The following is a 20,679-nucleotide window of genomic DNA, read 5'->3' as shown; positions in this document are numbered from 1 at the left end:
CAACTGATAAGTCTTTTTTTTTTTCAACTGAGAAATCTAAAATACTTTCGATACTGCCCATTATGGACCCTGTTATAATTGCTAGTGAGATAGTTTTCTGAAATCTTTGAATCTTGTTGAATCCTTCAATGAAGTAGATAATTACTTTAAAGCTGTATGTTCATTTCTCATTATTTATTCTAATAATGTATTTATATTCCCTTTTCTACTCTTTGCCTGCCTGAGCAGTGAGATTAATAGTTAAAGCACTTAAAGCTGAGAGTCTTACAGTAATCTGCTGTTTTCCTGTCTTCCTCCTTTGATGTTCTCTTGGAATAGGCTCTTGCCAAAAAACACAAATTGAAGTTAGATTTAATATGAGAAATCAAAAATGGTATTAACCCTGTTTATCTCTGCCTTCTTTTCTAGCATTCTTTTTCTTTCTTTCTTTTTCAGAAGCAGAGTCTTGCTCTATTCCTCAGGCTGGAGTGCAGTGGCGTGATATTGGCTCACTGCAACCTTGGCCTCCTGCGTGCAAGTGATTCTCGTGCCACAGCCTCCTGAGCAGCTGGAATTATAGGCACCCACCACCATACCTGGTTAATTTTTGTGTTTTTAGTAGAGATGGGATTTCGCCATGTTGGGCAGGCTGGTCTCGAACTCCCGACCTCAGGTGATCTGCCCACCTCAGCCTCCCAAAGTGTTGGGATTATAGGCGTGAGCCACTGTGCCTGGCTTCTCTAGCATTCTTACACAGACTAAGGAAAAATATCATTTGTCACTGCTGTCTGTACTGTTACACTCCCACAGTAATGTACATATGTACACACTTTGCATTGCATTAACTAATCGGGATATGTCTGGGTTTGACAGGATCAACAAGGTTAAAGACTTACTCGGTAGGGTGAAGGAATGGCAAAATGGATGTTCATCCCACTAGCTCTGTCTTAACCTCCTCATATCTTTCTAATTCCATAGTCTAAACAATAAATGTTACATCCTACAGTATATGTCCTACAGTATACCTTTTACCTTAAGTGACAATAGGTACATTCAACAGCACCACCTATCACTTCTAAGAAAGATCATCCTAAGTATCCTGTTATGTGACTTTGCAAGTCTTTTATCAATGTAGCAGAGACATTTTAGAGAAGCCTTTAGAGCTTGTGATAGATTAACTTTTCACTGTTATTCAGCAAATGAGAGTAAAAAATCAGACTTCCACTGTTGTCTATGGTGCAATAACCAAACCAAATCTATGTCTATATCTATATAACTAAACCAAATATACATACATATATATACGTGTGTGTATATATATATGTGTGTGTGTGTGTGTGTGTGTATGTATATTTATGTATAAACTTCCCAGTTTTGTGAGGGCAATATCCTAAGGTCAGGGAAATGTTTAACTCCAATATGAAAACCATCGAACTGTCATAACAGTTCTGATTGCTAACATATACAAGATGGTATAAGATAGTATGATCAGAAATAAACAGTGTTGGCCGGGCATGGTGGCTCACATCTGTAATCCCAGCACTTTGGGAGGCTGAGGCAGGTGCATCACCTTAGGTCAGGAGTTTGAGACCAGCCTGGCCAACATGGGGAAACCCTGTGACTACTAAAAATACAAAAATTAACCAGGTGTGGTGGCATGCACCTATAGTCCCAGCTACTCGAGAAGCTGAGGTGGAAGAATCGCTTGAACCTGGGAGGCAGAGGTTGCAGTGAGCCGAGATTGTGCCACGGCACACCAGCCTGGGTGACAGAGCAAGACTCTGTCCCAAAAAAACCAACAAACAAAATAACAAACAAAAATAAGCAGTTGGGAAAGTGAAAATTCTTAGTCCAGTCCTGACTTATCTACTTAAAGTGTTCTTTTAAAGACCTGCACATGTTTTTCAGTGATTTAAATTCTGTACACTTAAAGCATGAAAGTAAACATTTTGGTAGGGTCTTAGGAATTGCAATCTAGAGTGATGAGTTAAGGTATTTTGAATAAAAATACATATTTTCATTTGTAAGAAGTAAAACTGTTCACTGAAATTTGTTTCTTTTTATTAGGTTTAAGTGGAAACCCTGCAGATTTAGAAAGAAGAGAAGCAGTGTTTGGAAAGAATTTTATACCTCCTAAAAAGCCAAAAACCTTTCTTCAATTAGTATGGGAAGCATTACAAGATGTCACTTTAATTATATTAGAAATTGCAGCCATAGTATCATTGGGCCTTTCTTTTTATCAGCCTCCAGAAGGGGATAATGCACGTAAGTAAATGGGGGGAAAAAAAGACATGTCTGGTGCCAGCTCAGCTAATTCATTTAGTTAATGCATAATAATAGCTGGCCAGCATTTATTGATGTTTGCTATGTGCTAGGCACTGTTCTAAGTACTTTAAGTATATTGTCTCAGATAATTTTCACAGTAACCCTATGAATTAGATTGTGTTACCTCCCTTTTACAGTGAGGCACAGAAGTGAAATAACCTATCCATATATGCTTACTCTGTGTTTGGCACAGACCTATGCCACGTATATGACATGGTCCTTGCTATCACAGTTTTTAAATTTTTTAGAACACTATACTATGAAACAATTTTAGTTTTTAATTTTTGGTTTCTTTTGGAAAATGTCATTATGAAAGCAAAATTCTATTCTCTTCCCAAATGCATTACTAGTCAAGTTCTTCAAGTATTTTGCTATATACACTATTTGGATAATTTCCTTGCTATTATAGAAAATTTCCTTGCCATTATACTATAGGTTGAACATCACTAGTATGAAAATCCGAGCTGCTTTGAAATTCAAAATTTTTGAGTGCCGACATGATGCCACAAGTGGAAAAATTCCACACATAAGTACTTACCACAAATTTTGTCTCATATACAAGATTATTTTTAAAATATTGTATAAAATTACTTTTAGGCTATGTGTATAGGGTGTGTATGAAACACAAATTCTTGTTTAGACTTGGGTCCCATCCCCAAGATATCTGATTATATATATACAGATATTCCCAAATCTGAAAAAATTAAAACATTTTGGTCCCAAGCATTTCAGAAAAGGCATACTCAACCTGTGCAGAGGATCCTAACCAGCAGAGAAATCCATTATAGCGTGGTAGATTTGCTTTAACGTGTACCTACAAATGTTTTTTCCTCCTATCTTTCTGTCCCTTTCTCTTTTAAATCTTTTTCTGCCTTTTAAAAAATTTATTTAAAATTAATAATTCTGCTGGTAGATTATGTAACTGGCTGGAAATCTAGCATGCATTTTGGTTACTATATTTAAGTAGCTATAATACAAAATAAACCAATAGTATTTTATGTATCAAAAGGCTGATTCACCAGAATATTTTTGTTTGTGAAAGCTTCATTCCTATACCCTTTCGAGTTGTGAAGAGATACTTGCTAACTCTAAAAGTTCGGTAGGGTAATTATGTTAGTCTGTTTGCATTGCTGTATAAGAACACCTAAGACTGACTAACTTATAAGAAAAGGTTCTGCAGGCTGTACAGGAAACGTGGTGCCAGCGTCTGCTTCTGGTAAGGGCCTCAGAGAGCTTACAGTCATGGCAGAAGGCGAAGCAGGAGCAGGCAGAACACATGGAGAGAGAGGGAGCAAGAGGTGGCCTGGAGGGGCCAGGCTTTTTAAAGGACCAGTTCTTGGTGCCCTCCCCACCATGGGGAGGGCACCAAGCCATTCATGAGGGATCCACCCCCATGATCCAAACAGCTCTCCCTAAGTTCTGCTATCAACACTAGGGATCATTTCAGCATGAGATTTGGAGGGGACAAACATCCAGACTCTATCAATGATTATGTAATTATTTAAAAGATGTACCTAGGCTCATGTAAGACTCTATTCTTTCTCTTTAAATAAATTTGGACACAGCATAAACCAGTTTATCTGAGATTAGTATAGATCAAAGTTTCTTAGCAGCAGCACTACTGATATTTTGAGCAACAAAATTCTTTGCCACCATATTCATCCTGCACCCCACCCCAAGTGAGGCAACCAAAAACGTCTCCAGATTTTGCTGTATGTCCCATAGGGAGCAAAGTTGCCTCTGGTTGAAAATCCCTATAGATAAGAAGGGATTTAGACAATATTCTTGTCAGTGTTGAGCTAAATTATTTTTAAACTTTAATTTATTTTTACTAAATAAGTAGTACCTATTTTACTGTTTAAAAATAATAATGGGGGTGGGCGAAGACAGTCCAAATAAAATAATATTCACTGGAAATCCCACTTCTTTTTTTTTTTTTTTTTTTTTTTTTTTTGAGATGGAGTCCCACTCTGTCACCCAGGCTGGAGTGCAGTGGCCCGATCTTGGCTCACTGCCAGCTCTGCCTCCCAGGTTCATGCCATTCTCCTGCCTCAGCCTCCTGAGTAGCTGGGACTACAGGTGCCCGCCACCACGCCCAGCTAATTTTTTGTATTTTTAGCAGAGATGGGGTTTCACCGTGTTAGCCAGGGTGGTCTCGAACTCCTGACCTTGTGATCCGCCCGCCTCAGCCTCCCAAAGTAGAAATCCCACTTCTTAGAGATTCTTGCTGTACCCAAATCCTTTAAGATTTTAAATATGTGTCCATGTGTCTATGAGCACTCATATATGTAAATGTATGATGGTGCATAGATATATGTGTGTATCTGAAAAGGGGGGGTCATATCATCTTAAGCAACATACAGCTGATTTTTTTCAGTTTTCCACCCATCTAGCTGTCACTATCGAATATTGGGTATTGGTTTTCTAGAATTGAGTTAGCAGATTAATAAAAGCTTTTTACTTTGAACAATTTAGTTTTCTTAGAAAACAAAAGAAAAATACTTTCAAGAAGTGGAGTTTATTACCAGCAAGGTCCAGGACAAATCTTTTTGGAATTCAAACTGCTTCCTTTGTAAGATGTACTGACAGGTCCTTTCCTGAATTTGTTAAAGTAGATACAGGGTATTAAAATCCAACTGAAAAGATCATCTAGAGCTGTCGGTGTTGTAAGGCCCTTTTAAAAGAGTCAGAGTTCACTAGAAGTTCTTAATGAAACATATAAAGATTTTTTGTTCCATGGTGAAAAATTATTTAGTATTTGCATTTTTTATTTTTTATTTTATATATATAATATGTATATTGAGACATATACATAAAATAAGTATATGAGACATATATATATAAAATATATAGAGAGAGACAGTATATATATTAAGACAGAGTCTCGCTCTGTCGCCTGGACTGGAGTGCGGTGGCACTATCTTGGCTTACTGCAACCTCCACCTCCAAGGTTCAAGCGATTCTACTGCCTCAGCCTCCTGAGTAGCTGGGACAATAGGCATGCGCCACCATGCCTGGCTAATTTTTGTATTTTTAGTAGACACGGGGTTTCACCATGTTGGCCAGGCTGATCTCAAACCCCTGACCTCAGGTGATCTGCCCGCCTCGACCTCCCAAAGTGCTCAGATTACAGGCGTGAGCCAGCGCGCCCAGCCTTGCATTTTTAAAAATCGTTTATTAGTACACTACGTGTATCTTTTTGTCATATTACATGTCAACACTGAGGTGTAGTAACTTGCTTAAAAGGAATCTATTTGTAAATCTACAGTCATAGAAATCTAAATGATCAAAATGTCTTACTAATATTATTTAATGTGAAAATATATACTATAGCCCAAACCATAAATAAATCTATAGTTACTGGTATCTGCACTTAACAGGGGTTCTCAAACTTTTTGGTCTCAAGACCTCTTCAAACTCTTGAAGTATTGAGGACTCCAAAGAGCTTTTGATTATATGAATTATTCCTGTAAATATTTAGTATATTCTAAATTGAAATGGAAAAATTTTTGAATATTTATCAATGTCTTCTCACCACAAAAAAAGGTAACTGTATGAGGTGATGGGTATGTTAACTGATTGTGGTAATCTTTTCACAATATATACCCCTATCAAAATATTTTGTCATATACCCTAAATATATGCAGTTTTGTCAATCATACTGCAGTAAAGCTGGACAAAATATTTATCAATGCATTTTTAAATAATAATCTATTGTATATTCACATAGATAACATTTTGATGAAAAGTGTACCCCCAATAATGGATTTTTAAATGAAATAATGTAAAGAGTGGTGTCATATCTCTTTAATGCCCAGCTTAATTAAAGATAGCTCGGTTTCCTGTTTCTGTATTTATTATGTCACATTATCACATGCAATGTAATCTTTAGAAAATTGTATTATACATTAATGAAATATGAGGCCAATAATTATGTCTTCAAATTATGAAAATAGGAATCCCCCTCAGGTTTCACGACAGCACTTTGAGAACTATTTCTCTATACTATTAATGTACAAACTTGATACATCACCCAAGGAATAGCTCAACTAGGAGGTTTTAACATGGAATATTTGCCTTGTGGTAGAGAATATTGACTGAATTTAGATTGTGCATGTCTCTCAGTTGAATATATTTACAACAGATCATCTTTGATAATATAGATTTTTATTATTTGAGCTTGGACTTTACTGAAAACATTGTTAAAATTCTTTATTATTTATACATATATATAACTAAGCTATTGTAATTTTGTAACTTTGATCCTTTTTCCCCTATAACTCCTCTAAAAATTTGTAATCATTGTCAGTAGGAAAGGATTTATATTTTGTACCATCTATTTCAAGATTGTTTTGGTCTTATCCATATGATATAGAGAACTATATGTGAAATAAAATATGTCATTAATTTGTTTCCATTTCTCTTTTGAAATATTCAGTAGTTTAGTGATGGATATCCATGTCACATTTAGAACTGAAAATTGTATAATAGTCCGTAATTCTTTCCCCTCCTTAACCTCTGTTGCATTGGACTTTAAACTTTTTTGGTTATTTACTCTATCAGGGAAAAAAATGAGCACATACCTCCAAATGATGCATTTATTAATTATATTTATAACTATATATAAATTATATATTTTTAGCATATAGAAAAAATAGAAATTGAAAGTAAAAGATAAAACTGGGCACAGTGGCTCATACCTGTAATCTCAGCACTTTGGGAGGCTGAGGCGGGAGGATTGCTTGAGGCCAGGAGTTCAAGGCCAACCTGGGCAACGTGGCGAGATCCCATCTCTACAGGAAATTTTTTAAATGAGCTGGGCATGGTGGCATGCGCCTTGTGGTCTAAGCTACTTGGGAGGCTGAGGTAGGAGGATTGCTTGAGCCCAGGCGGTTGAGGCTGCAGTGAGCCACATTGACACCACTGCACTCCAGCCTAAGCAACACAGTTAGACTTTGTCTCCAAAAAAAAAAAAAAAAATTAAAATTTAACGTTTGCTTTTTTTTCTTGTAGCCATAAAACATTATTGTTAACCTGATTTAGATCTAAGTGATTAATTTCAGAAGTTGACTTTAATGTCTCATAGCTAAAAAGAAACATAACATTATATAAATCCAAGTGGGAAAAGTGTAGTTACTAAATCGTACTCATTTTCATGATACCTACTCACCAGTTATGCAAAGGTATTTGTTAAAATATGACTGGTAAATTCCATTGTCTAATGTCAATATGTTGTTTTTGTATGCTGTTATAAAGTATTGCATTTTTTGTGTAATAAATGACATCAAAACCCAGTAAAATGCTTCACTTGGATAATATGTTAGCTGTTTCCAAGTTGGTGAAAGTGGTCAGCATATGGTGTTCTATCATGTGATCCTGAGTCCAGAGTTGCTCTAATTTGGAGTTAATCTCCTGTCTTCTGGCTAGAGGGAAGAATGGAGCGGGGAGAGTCATTCTTACAGCCTTGACTGTTAAACCAAATGTAAATCTTTAAATCACTTAACTGGTTATTATACATAATGACACAAGGTGATTTCTTGAGCTTGAAAATAATTAAAAAAGAAATTCTGGTATTTGGGTTGGAGGGGGTTCTGTTGGATTATCCTGCTTGTACCTCACATCGACAATTGAATCCTGCTTGTGGTTCTCAGGATATTTTTTGTAACTGTTCACATCAAATCTTCCATTTCATCCCCAATTGATCTTACTTCATTCCCTGTCTTCCCTCCCAGATTGCTTTTTAGTCAGCGCCCTCACACCTCAGATGTTTTCTTCAATCTGTGCTCACCATGCTAGAACACGCTTTCATCATTTCTAGTGTCATTTATTTACTCATTATTTTCTTCTGAATAATCCTCCTGTTTTGTCTGTTTTAAGAGAACCAGTGGCTTTCAGACATTTCAATTCAATTCACAAAGAAATAACTTCACATAGCAACCCAGAAGCCTGTATTCCTTCATGTGAATTTATAAGTAATCAGCGTTTCAGGAAATAACACTTATCCTTACTACATATATGTCCTTTCTATTTTGATTTGTTTCATTTTTCAGAATGCTGGTCATGAGCCACTGAATTGATTTTGGACTCACAACTAGATTACAGCCTGAAGTCAAAAAGCACTGTTCTGTTATTCTTCACCATTATTGACTATAGAGTTTGGCTCATTCTCCCCCTCCCCCCGCCACCTCCAAAATCTTAGCCACTGCTGTACTTACTTTACCGGTATCCTCACATTTAATCCTCACAATAACTCTGGAATAGCTGGTGGTATCATAGTTTGATGATAAAGAAACCAAGTCTCAAAAATAAGTAACTTGCCTTAGGACTGATATTTCATCTCCTTCACTGTCCTTACTCTTAACTAGTACCCTACCTAGACTGCCTCCCTCTCCTGAGATTGAGAATCTCAGAAGCAGGGAACTTGAAAGTGACATAGAGTTCTTACAGAATGCTTTGAATTTAATAGAGTATTTATTGCTGTAAGTAAAATTGATAAAGTAAACATAATTAACACAAAAATGTGATTTAGACTTATTATATGTATGTTGTCATCAATTCAGAATGTTTTTGATAAGCATTTTCTTTCTTTCCAAATAGTTTGTGGAGAAGTTTCTGTTGGGGAAGAAGAAGGTGAAGGTGAAACTGGTTGGATTGAAGGAGCTGCAATCCTCTTGTCTGTAGTGTGTGTGGTGTTAGTAACAGCTTTCAATGACTGGAGTAAGGAAAAACAGTTTAGAGGTTTGCAGAGCCGAATTGAACAAGAACAGAAGTTCACTGTCATCAGAGGTGGTCAGGTCATTCAAATACCTGTAGCTGACATTACTGTTGGAGATATTGCTCAAGTGAAATATGGTAAGTAAAAAGAGCAATACATCTGACACTAAACATAAAATTACCGTAATCTTGTTTATAGTTTAGTATATCATTGCTTTTTATTTTAGGTGATCTTCTTCCAGCTGACGGCATACTTATTCAAGGCAACGATCTTAAAATTGATGAAAGCTCATTGACTGGTGAATCAGATCATGTTAAAAAGTCTTTAGATAAGGATCCCTTACTTCTATCAGGTAAAAATTTCTTTTATATCTTTGAACACTTTCCTCTTTTGCAACTATGTACCATTGTAAGCAAACACCATTTTCCTAAGAGTCAATAATATAAAGAGGAATCTATTTTATGCTACCTTCTACCATTGTAATCCTTGGAGACTATTTTTGGTAAGCTGACGAAAACATTAGAAATCTTTGAATGCAGAGGTATATTTTGCAAATGAGGGACTAGAGTCCAAAAACTCAAGAGATTTGAGATTCAGTATTCGTGCTAGTGCAATGATAAAACTGCAGTATAGGTCTATTGATATCTATTGAGTTGGTGTGTTATTCTGTATCATGATTATTTTTAATGCCTATTGAAGTATAAAATTAAAGAATGATTATATGTTTAAAGCAAATTAATGAATTCTCTGTGATGCTCTATGAAGGACAGGTTTTTTTTCTTAAGAACTAGTAAAATCCTTAAAGTTTACCTAATCCAACTCCTTCATCTAACTGCTGAAGAATGTGTTTGAGATATAAACTATTTAGTATTATGTGACTAACCAACAGTAAGTCTAGCAGTCATACCTCCATGTAGTCAGAATTGAATTTGCAAATGGTTGAGATACGTTCTAGGGTTGGAAAAGGGAAGGATAGGTGAGGATACTGTTTGAAATGGAGGGTGATAGCATGGCAGGCTCTTGTAATAACCTCATTGTTATAGCTTGAACTAAGTTGAACTAAGTAAATATTAAATGGAAGGGGTGGTGGGAAAAATTACAAGTTCGCTTGCAAAGCACTGGATGAGAGAAAGCTATAATACCACAAATTGACCCCCAAATCATATTAATTCTTTTAACTTTTAGGTTCTAAGGTTCCTGTTCTTAATTTCTCAGTATTCTATATGGAATTTATGAAATTGTCTATCAGAACTGTACTTGTTAGATTGAATTTATACTAGAGTTTTGGGAAAGCCAAATGTAGCCTTCTACATGAAGTCTTCTGTCATTATCAGATGTTGATAGATTGTCAACATTTTATACATTGTTAGATGATTGCTGCTGAAACCAGAGTCAAACCTGTGATATCCTCAAAGGTCAAATAAGTTAGAATCACAACTTTGGAGCAAAACCTAAGTTTAACCATAACTTTTTAAGATTTATAAATGCATGCCAAAAGAAGCCTATTGCGAAGAACCTGACACATTTATATTGGCCACAAAGTCTTATTGCAAAAAAATCAGAGTAATTACACTTATAAACACCATTATAAATAGGATAAAAGTTCCAATTCTAATACAGACTTACGTTTCATCAAAAAAAAAAAAAAAAAAAAAAAAATCTTGAGATGTGTATACTTTCAATATCCTGTGCCACTTAGGACATTCACACCCTGTTTGGATTTTTCTTTGTATTGGTGTGCTTGTAATTTATACCAAATAGCCAGAAAGAACTTGGATATATAAGTATAATGTATTAACTCATTCTACTTACCTTGCTATGCTTCTAAGAAACTGTAGTTAATGTTAACCAAATAAAATCTATAACCTTTCCAAAGGAGAGGGAAGCTATCTAATCATACCTTACCATCACAGATTAACCAGACCACAATGTGTAACAAATTAAGATAGTCTCCTGTTTGCTATGTATACTGCATGGACTTTTATGTACATCTCACTTATTTACATAGTGCTTAGCTCTTCAGGTTGATTTCCTTTAACTGAACTTTGGTCCTTTCTGTTTTAACGGAGATGACTGGTAAGCTTTATAGACTCAGGTTCCTGACACACCGAGTGTACCAGGAGAACTCTATACATTTCCCACATTTAAGAAAAGACTGAAATAACTTTGTAGAGTCCCTTATCGCAATATGGGTGGGAAAGTTTTTCTGCATTTATTTCCCTATTCCAAAAATGTACTAAAAAGCATGACATGCATTTATTTTTAAATTTACTCTCATGATGCCATCTCTGACTGCTGTTCTTGGCTTCTTAAGTTTAGATTTTTAAAAGCAGTATTCAGTTAGTGGTGGGGATATGACCAAGACTTAAAACTGTTTACTTTGCCTGAGCACATTCACTGCCAACATCTGATTACCTGTGGGAAGGCAAAATAGAACCTAAAACATTAGAGTCTGGAAAAAACCAGAATTGTTAAAAGAAATAAGTTGTCTGTTATGCATAATACTTACTGTTTCACTATCTTGAATTGTATTTCTTGTTTTCCCTGCACTTTCACTGGCAAAGAAGCTAATAACTAGTGAAATAATTAATATAGATTTTTAAAAGCAAGAAAGCAGAGGCCTAAATAACAATTTTGGATGAATTACTCAGTAATTAATAGCCAAATATAGATTCTTAAATACTTGAGTAAGTACATATATTTTATGAACGTACTTAGCAAATATTCCTTGAGCATCAACTTGGTACATAAGATTGTGGTAGATGCTACTACGTTCACTATGCTCCAGAAGGTTGTAAATGACGAAATAAAATACAAATCAGTGATAACTGTAAAGAAGACTTTAGTGTTAAAAAAAAAAAAAAGTTACTTTAAAGACTCCTTAAAACTAACAAAAAGATTAGAGGAATTAGAAGCCTTTTAGTGAATCAGGAAAAATATAGAGATGTGGATGTACAAGTTGGAGAACTGTAAGCAAACTTATCAGCATTATAACTAACGAAGAATATACTCTTTATCCTCTGACAGACCTGGACTGAATATTTGCCTTGACATTTATTTAATAGTTGTATAACCTTCAGGCTGAGCACGGTGACTCGCACCTGTAATTCCAGCACTTTGGGGACTGAGACAGGAGACAATTATTGAGACCAGCCTGGGTGACACAGACCCTGTCTCTACAAAAAAAAAGTAGTTGTATAACCTTGGGCAAGTTTCTAGAAAATTAGAATAGTAATGCCTGCCAACATGCAAAATTGTTTTGATGGACGTAGTCAGAATTTAGTCCACGTTCTCATCTCTGATTCCTAGTTTTCTGTAATGAAATTTTGTGTTAGAGTAGCGGATGAGTAAGTTTGTAAGATTGGGTTGGTCTCAAGGTGAGGACTTTGGACTCAATCCAGTAGGCAACGAAGAATCAGAAGTTTTTGAGCCATGAGAAGTATATGATGAAATCACATTTTAGGAAGATTACAACGGATTTCAGGATAAACTGAGAAGACACAGAGACTAAGTAGGGGGCTATTGCAATTATGAAGATGGGCAGAAATGAAAGCTTGTGTTAGGTAGAGGTTGTGAAGTTGGGTGTGGGAAATGTGAAATTGGTTGTCATTGATACATATAAGCAGTGTTTTTCTCAGAGAAATGTCCCTCATACCTTAGGTTACAATTAATAATGAGCATTCATTGAACCCCTACAAATTCTAGGCAGTATGCTAAACACTTTACATTTATAAGTTTATATGAGAAATGTAAATCTCGTTATATTTCTATGAATTGTACAGACAGGGAACTGAGTTGTTACAATTTACCTAATATTATACGGTGAGTAGTAGATTGAGCTTTGAACTTGGATATGACTGATTAGAGTTAAAACCTTAAGTATAAGAAATAAGTTTTATTTAATGTCTTACTAAGTTTATTTTATTGATCCAGACATGGTGGCTCACATCTGTAATCCCAACATTTTGGGTGGCCAAGACGGGAGGATTGCTTGAGCCCAGGAGTTTGAGACCAGCCAGAGCAACATAGTGAGCCTTTAGAGACCCTGTCTCTACAAAATTTTTTTAAAAAAAATTAGCAGAGTGTAGTGGCATGTACCTGTGGTCACAGCTACTCGGGAGGGTTACTTCAGCCCAGGAGATCCAGGCTGTAGTAAGCCATGTTCACACTGTTGCACTCCAGCCTGGGTGACAGACCAAGACCCTGTCTCAAAAAAAAAAAAATATATATATATATATATATTTTTTTTTTCCCTAAATGTTGAGTATGTTAAAAACAGTATTACCAAAGTTTGAAATTTGGTGTAACAAGGAAATCTATTAGAATTTTTAAAAACAAACTATGTTTTTGGTTATAGGTACTCATGTAATGGAAGGCTCTGGAAGAATGGTAGTTACAGCTGTAGGTGTAAATTCTCAAACTGGAATTATCTTTACCTTACTTGGAGCTGGAGGTGAAGAGGAAGAGAAGAAAGATGAGAAGAAAAAGGAAAAGAAAAGTAAGAATAACAATTTTCTATAATTGGTATTTAGAAATATTTCTAAGAACTAATACTTTCTTTCCAGAGAGTCTGGTATGAAAAATTCTACAAAAAATTAAAAGAAGATTTTTCTTTTAGACTTAGTAGCATGAGCCTTTAGAGAATACATCAGTCCCCTTTACCATGGCCAGAGAAATTCAGCATCTACTTGAATACTTGCATTGGCGTTCTTCTGTTTATTCTCTAGGTGTAGAATCTCTCCTGTCATCTGATCAGCAAAATGAATTGAACTCTCACTACCTATTTGCGGATTTTTTTCTGCTACTTTAGCAGTAGCTTTCGTTATCAGCCATATTATATTTTGGTTTCACTGAGCTTTTAGTTTTCTTCAACTGTTCACATTTCTACTCTATACTTAATGTGCTTGGTTTTTTAACACAAGACTAGGACTTCACTTTGACACCTTACATTTCTCTTGTTATATTCAGCCCATCATTAGATAACACAATCTTTTTAAAATTTTGATCTATTGTATCTCCTGTCCCTCCAAGTGTTCTGTTATCAGCAAACTTGATAATCATACCATTTATCCACAAGGGTCTCACAAGAAGCTGTTATACGTAAGAGACATCTCAGAATCTCATAGTTAGGGGCATGCCACTTTTAAAAAGCCCTCCCTACCCTGCTTCAAAGTGTCTGCTGTACCACCCTTCCTTTCCCACTCAGGATCACCCCTCTGGAGTCTTTTCCCTTTAGGTTGACAGCATTTTACTGTGGTTTAGCTACTTAGATTTATTTAATGTTATTTAGGATAGTAAACCCATATTGTTGTTTCTCACATGAATATTTTGAAACATTCTAAAATAACGGCCTGGCTAAAATCCTGGTTTGCTATAACTACAGCAGTGGTTTTAATATTTGAGTGGTTTGTTTTGTTCTTTGAGTTTTGCCATTAGCTATAAAATCTCTATTTGAAACAAAAATGTATGTGAAAAGTTCTAGACTCAGATCCAGGTGGCAAGCCCCCCATTCTAGGTTTTTTTCCTATGTCCTCCTTGAAGCAGCTCTCAATGTGCTTCCATAGGTTTCTTAAGGCTGAGTAGAATGCAGTTTGAAAACCAGCACAATAATGGTTCCATTTATTAAGTGTTTTACATGCACTATCTCATTAATCCTCACAACTGTATAAAGACTATTTTTTTTTTTTTTTTACTGATGAGTAAACTGAGGTTTATGGAGATTATGTCATTTGCTCTAGATCAAAGTGCTAGTAAGTGGCAGGTCCCACCCTCTTCTGTGGCTCAAGAGTCTACTCTTTTATGCTGTGCTCCATCCTAATACACAGGAGTTGAAAGTCACTGGACGCTGAAGGGAAGCTTGCATCCTCACTTTATTCCACAGTGTCTTTTCCAGTAAGCTCCTTTTCCCCCTAAGTCTTATACACTGATTTTATTAGTCCAGAACATTCCACAGAAATTAACATCTAATTTGTTGACTCCCTTTTTTTGTTTTGTTTTGTTTTTAAAAGAACAGGGCAACATTTTTTCATCTGTGGACCTCCAGCCCTTCTCCCATTCCCTTGACTACCTTGGCGATTACTCAGAAGCAGTCCAGGGTAATCTGTCTCGGTTCCCTCAGTGGCCTGGACTGTGGCCCTCTGGTCTCTCCAAACTTGAGCTCATTAAAAGTAGCGAGGTATTATCTTACTATCTCCTCATCAATCTTGAGCTTCTGTTCCTTCTTGACCATGTTTGTTCCATGTTTTCCGTTTGAAGATAGTTTTCCTCGATAAAGAAGCTAGAAGAATATAGACTGAATGGTTCTGCTGCTCTTTGTCATTTTTAATATTGTAGTTCCTACTCCAGACAATAGGCCTGTCCCTTCCTTCGTTACTTTATGGCTTCAGATACGCTCATCTTTCTGTTTTTTCCAAATATAAGTTGATTTGGAGAGCTACCTTACCTGGTAGTCTTACTGGTTTATTCTGTACATTCGTATTCTAGTTTTACTAAGTTGCCTCTCCTATCTTTTGTACATAAAATTTTTGTCCTCAGTCTCATCAGCACTCTCCTGTGTGCCAGTTGTCTTTTTTTTTTTTTTTTTTTTTTGAGACAGAGTCTCACTCTATCCCCCAGGCTGGAGTGCAATGGCGTGATCCTGGCTCACTGCAACCTCCGCCTCCTGGGTTCAACCAACTCTCCCGCCTCAACCTCCCCAGTAGCTGAGACTACAGGTGCATGCCACCACACCGGGCTAATTTTTTGTTTTTACTAGAGACAGGGTTTCACCATGTTGGCCAGGCTGGTCTTGAACTTCAGACCTCAGATGATCCACCTGCCTCGGCCTCCAAAGTGCTGGGATTACAGGCGTGAGCCACCACACCCGGCTGCCCATTGTCTTTTTATAACATCCCTTCCTCCTCCCTCTCCACCCCTGCCCTTTTCTGCTTTCTTAGGTTTTGGTTTTAAAATCTTCTGTATCATATTTAGGTTTGTTACAGCTTATAAAATAGTAAAGTCTTATGGAAAAATAAAACAAATATAGACACCCTAAATTATTTTGCAGTATTCTCCCATAGGTGAGACTTAGGGAGTGATTGACCCAGCAGGTCATCACAAGTCAAATGTTTTCTAATCTGTAGACACACACACCATTGTGTAACAACTGTTATAGAAATGTGAACTACTTCTGCATAATTTAGCATGGCTGTATTCATTTCTTTTGGAAAGCTTTAATTCCCATTTTGTTCCTACAGATAAGAAACAAGATGGAGCTATTGAGAATCGCAACAAAGGTAAATTTAGGAGGACAAAAGTACAGTGAGCTTGTTTTCAGTATAGCCAAAGATCTACTGTGTACCATATTTATTCAAAAGTAAAATACGTGTGGCAGGGAAAATCAACAATATATGTTAGCTTGGATTAACCTTTCTTCCTGCCGTTATCTTAGTCTTGTTATCACTACAATGTTAATGGTAATAAGATTCTAAGTATGATTTGTGGTACAAGTTGAGTATCCCTTATCTGAAATGCTTGGGAATAAAAGTGTTTCAGATTTCAGATTTTTTTTTTTTTTTCGGATTTTGGAATATCTGTATGTACATAATGCGATATATTGGGGATGAGACCCAACTCCAAGCATGAAATTTATCTATACATTGCCATATACACCTTCTACACATAGTCTGATTGTAATTTTGTACAATATTTTTAATAATTTTGTGCATGAAACAGAGTTTTAACTATGCCCCATCACATGAGGTCAGGTGTGGAATTTTCCATTTGTGTCATGTCAGTGCTCAAAAAGTTTCAGATTTTGGAGTATTTTAGATTTTGGGATTAGGGTAAGTTTATGTAGATTAACTTTCAACTTAAGTGAACATTGGTTATTATATAGTTAGTAGCAAAAATGCATAAGAAACAAAATATTTAGCATAAATGTTGCATTTATTTAAGAGTCCATAAATATATGCATATTTCTGTATACATACGGTTATACATAATCTCTATGTCATGGTCATAAATTATAGGGGAAGGATTTATGTTGTTTAGATGTTACCTAACATAACGCACAGGAAAGAAATTTAATATTCTTTAATTCTTAGTTTAAGGACCCTATATGCGTCATCCTCATTACCTAGCACAACATGTTCAAATCTGGTACAAAGTTTCACAACCTAAAGTCACTTTTGTCTTATTTTCTCTGTGTAGACATACACACACACACACACACACACACACACACTCACAAAGCTGAATACTTATACCTTTACTGGTTTCTGTAAGAAACTGATTTTTAAAATTTCTTTAAAATGTTAATAATGATATGTGCCTTTAAAGTATGGTGAAGTTGTGTTTGCTCTTAAATGTAGCAAAAGCCCAGGATGGTGCCGCCATGGAAATGCAGCCACTGAAAAGTGAAGAAGGTGGAGATGGTGATGAAAAAGATAAAAAGAAAGCAAATTTGCCAAAAAAGGAAAAATCTGTTTTACAAGGGAAACTTACAAAACTGGCTGTTCAGATTGGCAAAGCAGGTATGATATGGAGAAGAAAATAAAGTGTTTTATTTTTAAATATGCTTTCTGCTTAAAAATTGTCTTTTGACACAGTTAAGCCTGGAAATTGTTGCTTTGTGAATAGAAGGGTAGTTTGAAATATTTTCACTTCTAGCTACAGTACACCAGGCCCTTTGAGTTACTATAGGTACTTACAATTTGCTAATAAGCGGTCGGGTTAGGATTAGTGCCTAAATCTGTCCAGTTACAAGTCTATGCACTCATCTCTGAATTTCTGCATTAAGTGGAGAAAAGGCAACCTGTGAGGTTATTCAGTTAAGATGAACTAATTGTATTTTAATAAAATTTCATCACACATTTTGCTCATCTTTTTACTGGTTATCTATGAGAATTTTTAGTTATGTCTCTAATGTTAAAGTTCTGCTGAAGTTACTACATCACTGCCATCACTAGAAAATACTTGTTAATACAGCTGTTCTTTAAGGGAAAAAGCAGCGCTCTGAGGTTAAAAACAGCATGACCTCCAGCAGTAGTATCTTTTTGGAAGAACACTGTGTGGATAAATAAGCATATATTATTGAAATTGCTTAAATTGTATCATTTTACTATCTAGGAGTGTGATGGAAAAAGTGACGTTTTTGCTTCTGTCCTCAGTATGCTTATTATCTAATAGCAAATATTTGCTCTTTGTAATATGATTCATGTATAGTGTTGGGGGAAAAGAGTGAATTTGAGGTGGTAAATCCACTTAGTAGACATTAGATTGGGATGTTAGAACCAGATATGTGGACTTACCTTTTCTTTTTTCTTTTTTTTTTTTTTTGGAGACAGGGTCTCACTCTGTCACCCAGGCTGGAGTACAGTGGCATGATCACAGCTCACTGAACCCTCGACATCCCAAGGCTCAGGTTATCCTCCTGCCTTTGCTCCCTAAGTAGCTGGGACTACAGATGCACACCACTATACCCGGCTATTTTTTGTAAATTTAATAGAGATGGAGTTTCACCATGTTGGCCAGGCTGGTCTCAAATGCCTGGGCTCAAGTGATCCTCCCACCTCAGCCTCCCAAAGTCTTGGGATTACAGACGTGAGCCACTGTGCCCAGCTGCCTCTTTTTGGGGGGTTTTGGGGGTGGGAGACGGAGTCTCGCTCTGTCACGCAGGCTGGAGTGCAGTGGCACGATCTCAGCTCACTGCAGCCTCTGCCTCCCGGGTTCAGGCGATCCTCCTGCCTCAGCCGGAGTAGCTGGTATTACAGGCACTTGCCACCATGCCCAGCTAATTTTTGTATCTTTGTAGAGATGAGATTTCACTATGTTTGTCCGGCTGGTCTCAAATTCCTGACCTCAGGTGATCCACCCACCTCAACCTCCAAAAGTGCTGGGATTACAGGCGTGAGCCACTGCACCCAGCCAGCTGCCCTATTTTTTCATACACTTGTCAAAAAGTAGAGTATCCCACAAGATACATGGTTAACTCTTGGTTTACTAAGTTAATGAAACAGTAAGGATAGAGCAAAAAAAATTGAAGAAATAAGTTCGTACTATGTAATTTTATTTATTATAATGTTATTTTTAAAAAAACATGGATTGAGTATTTAATTCCAGGTCTTCCCATTGATCAGATTTTTACCAGTTTCTCTTTAAGCATTAGGGAGCTTGCTTCTTGAACATGTAAAGCACCAGTTTATTCTAAGCTTTGGGTACTTCCTTATCATTGCGTATTATTTTTGTCTCAGTTTCAGTACAAGGCCAAAGATATAATTAAGTCTAAGGAAAGAATCCTAAGTGTTTTTCTCCCAGTTCTCCTGGGGACAAGACTGTACTTGGAAGCAAAAAATTGAATCTGACAATGTCAAGTTATAAGTTAGGTACAAGAAAGAAGTAACAATTTCTCAGAGAAATTCAGTACTATCGAGCAAGTTATAACTCTTTACAGTGGTTAATATATATCTGGCAGTGGTTAGTGTCTGGAACTTTAAATAATCACATTTTTCTTTCTATTCTGAAAGGTCTGTTGATGTCTGCCATCACAGTTATCATTTTAGTATTGTATTTTGTCATTGACACCTTCTGGGTTCAGAAAAGACCATGGCTTGCTGAATGCACACCAATTTATATACAGTACTTTGTGAAGTTCTTCATTATTGGAGTTACGGTGTTAGTGGTCGCGGTGCCAGAAGGTCTTCCACTTGCAGTCACGATCTCACTGGCTTATTCAGTCAAAGTAAGTAGAAAATTGTTCAGTAGACGTTGTTATGTTTAAAGCCTTAGCTGGTGTAGAAAATGCCCATCTAGTTCCTCCTTTTCTGCTTCTGAAAGTGAGGACTTTCATAAATGTACACTATTTTCTCTAGAAATGTTGTCATTGATGCCCTGTACCTCCCACCAGTTGAATATCTCTGTAAGAGACCTGTGCATTCCACATAGGGCAGCCTTGACACAGTACTAAGCACGACTCTACTGGGCACAGTTCTAGCGTGATTTTCGCTACATGATAGTTATATTGTCAAGTCACGTCACCTCCTCTTTCCCATCTGTAAAATTAAGGTGAGCGAGTTAGGCTCATGTTTCTAAAAATAAAAACAAATTTAAAAATTATGATTTCCATGTGTAAAACCTTTCAGTTAGTTCTCATGACAATTAGAGTAAAATGCAAACTCTATCAAGGCCTGCAAGGCCCTGCCAATCTGGCCTTTGCTTACTTACTTTTCAGTGCTCATTCCCTGCTCCTCTGGCCCAACCTCACCAATCTTCCTAATGATTTTCAAATATCTCAACTGTATTCTTACTTCAGGGCCCACTTGTTCTTCCTTTGAGTAACCTGCTCTCTTTCTTTATTCATAAGGTCTCTTCAAGTGTCACCTTCCTCTGACCACTTGATTTACAGTAGCTCAGTCCTTCTTGTTCTCCAAGTAGAATACTAAGAAATGAGCTTTGATGGCTTTGCTTACTGCTGTTTACCTTAAAGTAATAATCTTTTTGAAGATTATTAATTTATTTTTATCAATTTTCTATCTTACGGAAAAGGTGGATTGGATTTTTTTTTTTTTTAAACATAGCTTGGACAATTTTGAATTTTTTTTTTCAAAATGATCTTGCAGGTAAAAAATTATAACCAAACGAAGAATGCTGCTTTTGTAAATTTTCAAATGTTAATTACTAGT

General features: G+C 36.3%; 1 protein-coding gene across 2 annotated transcripts in view; it reads left to right on the top strand.

The window, feature by feature from the left end:
• The window catches only part of ATP2B1 (ATPase plasma membrane Ca2+ transporting 1), a 119,112-nt gene that overhangs the window by 62,734 nt on the left and 35,699 nt on the right, over positions 1-20,679 (top strand). For both annotated transcript variants that reach the window (XM_023221990.3, XM_023222075.3), the window contains exons 3-9: positions 2,047-2,244; positions 8,902-9,156; positions 9,246-9,371; positions 13,377-13,517; positions 16,255-16,293; positions 17,371-17,532; positions 19,525-19,739. In XM_023221990.3, the coding sequence (XP_023077758.1) occupies positions 2,047-2,244; positions 8,902-9,156; positions 9,246-9,371; positions 13,377-13,517; positions 16,255-16,293; positions 17,371-17,532; positions 19,525-19,739 (1,136 nt within the window). The remainder of the gene's footprint in view (positions 1-2,046; positions 2,245-8,901; positions 9,157-9,245; positions 9,372-13,376; positions 13,518-16,254; positions 16,294-17,370; positions 17,533-19,524; positions 19,740-20,679) is intronic.

This window comes from Piliocolobus tephrosceles, chromosome 10 (assembly GCF_002776525.5).
Source record: "Piliocolobus tephrosceles isolate RC106 chromosome 10, ASM277652v3, whole genome shotgun sequence".
In the NCBI taxonomy this organism is placed as follows: Eukaryota; Metazoa; Chordata; class Mammalia; order Primates; family Cercopithecidae; genus Piliocolobus; species Piliocolobus tephrosceles.
Note: the sequence above shows the minus strand (reverse complement) of the source record. Positions and strands in the feature narration are given on the sequence as shown.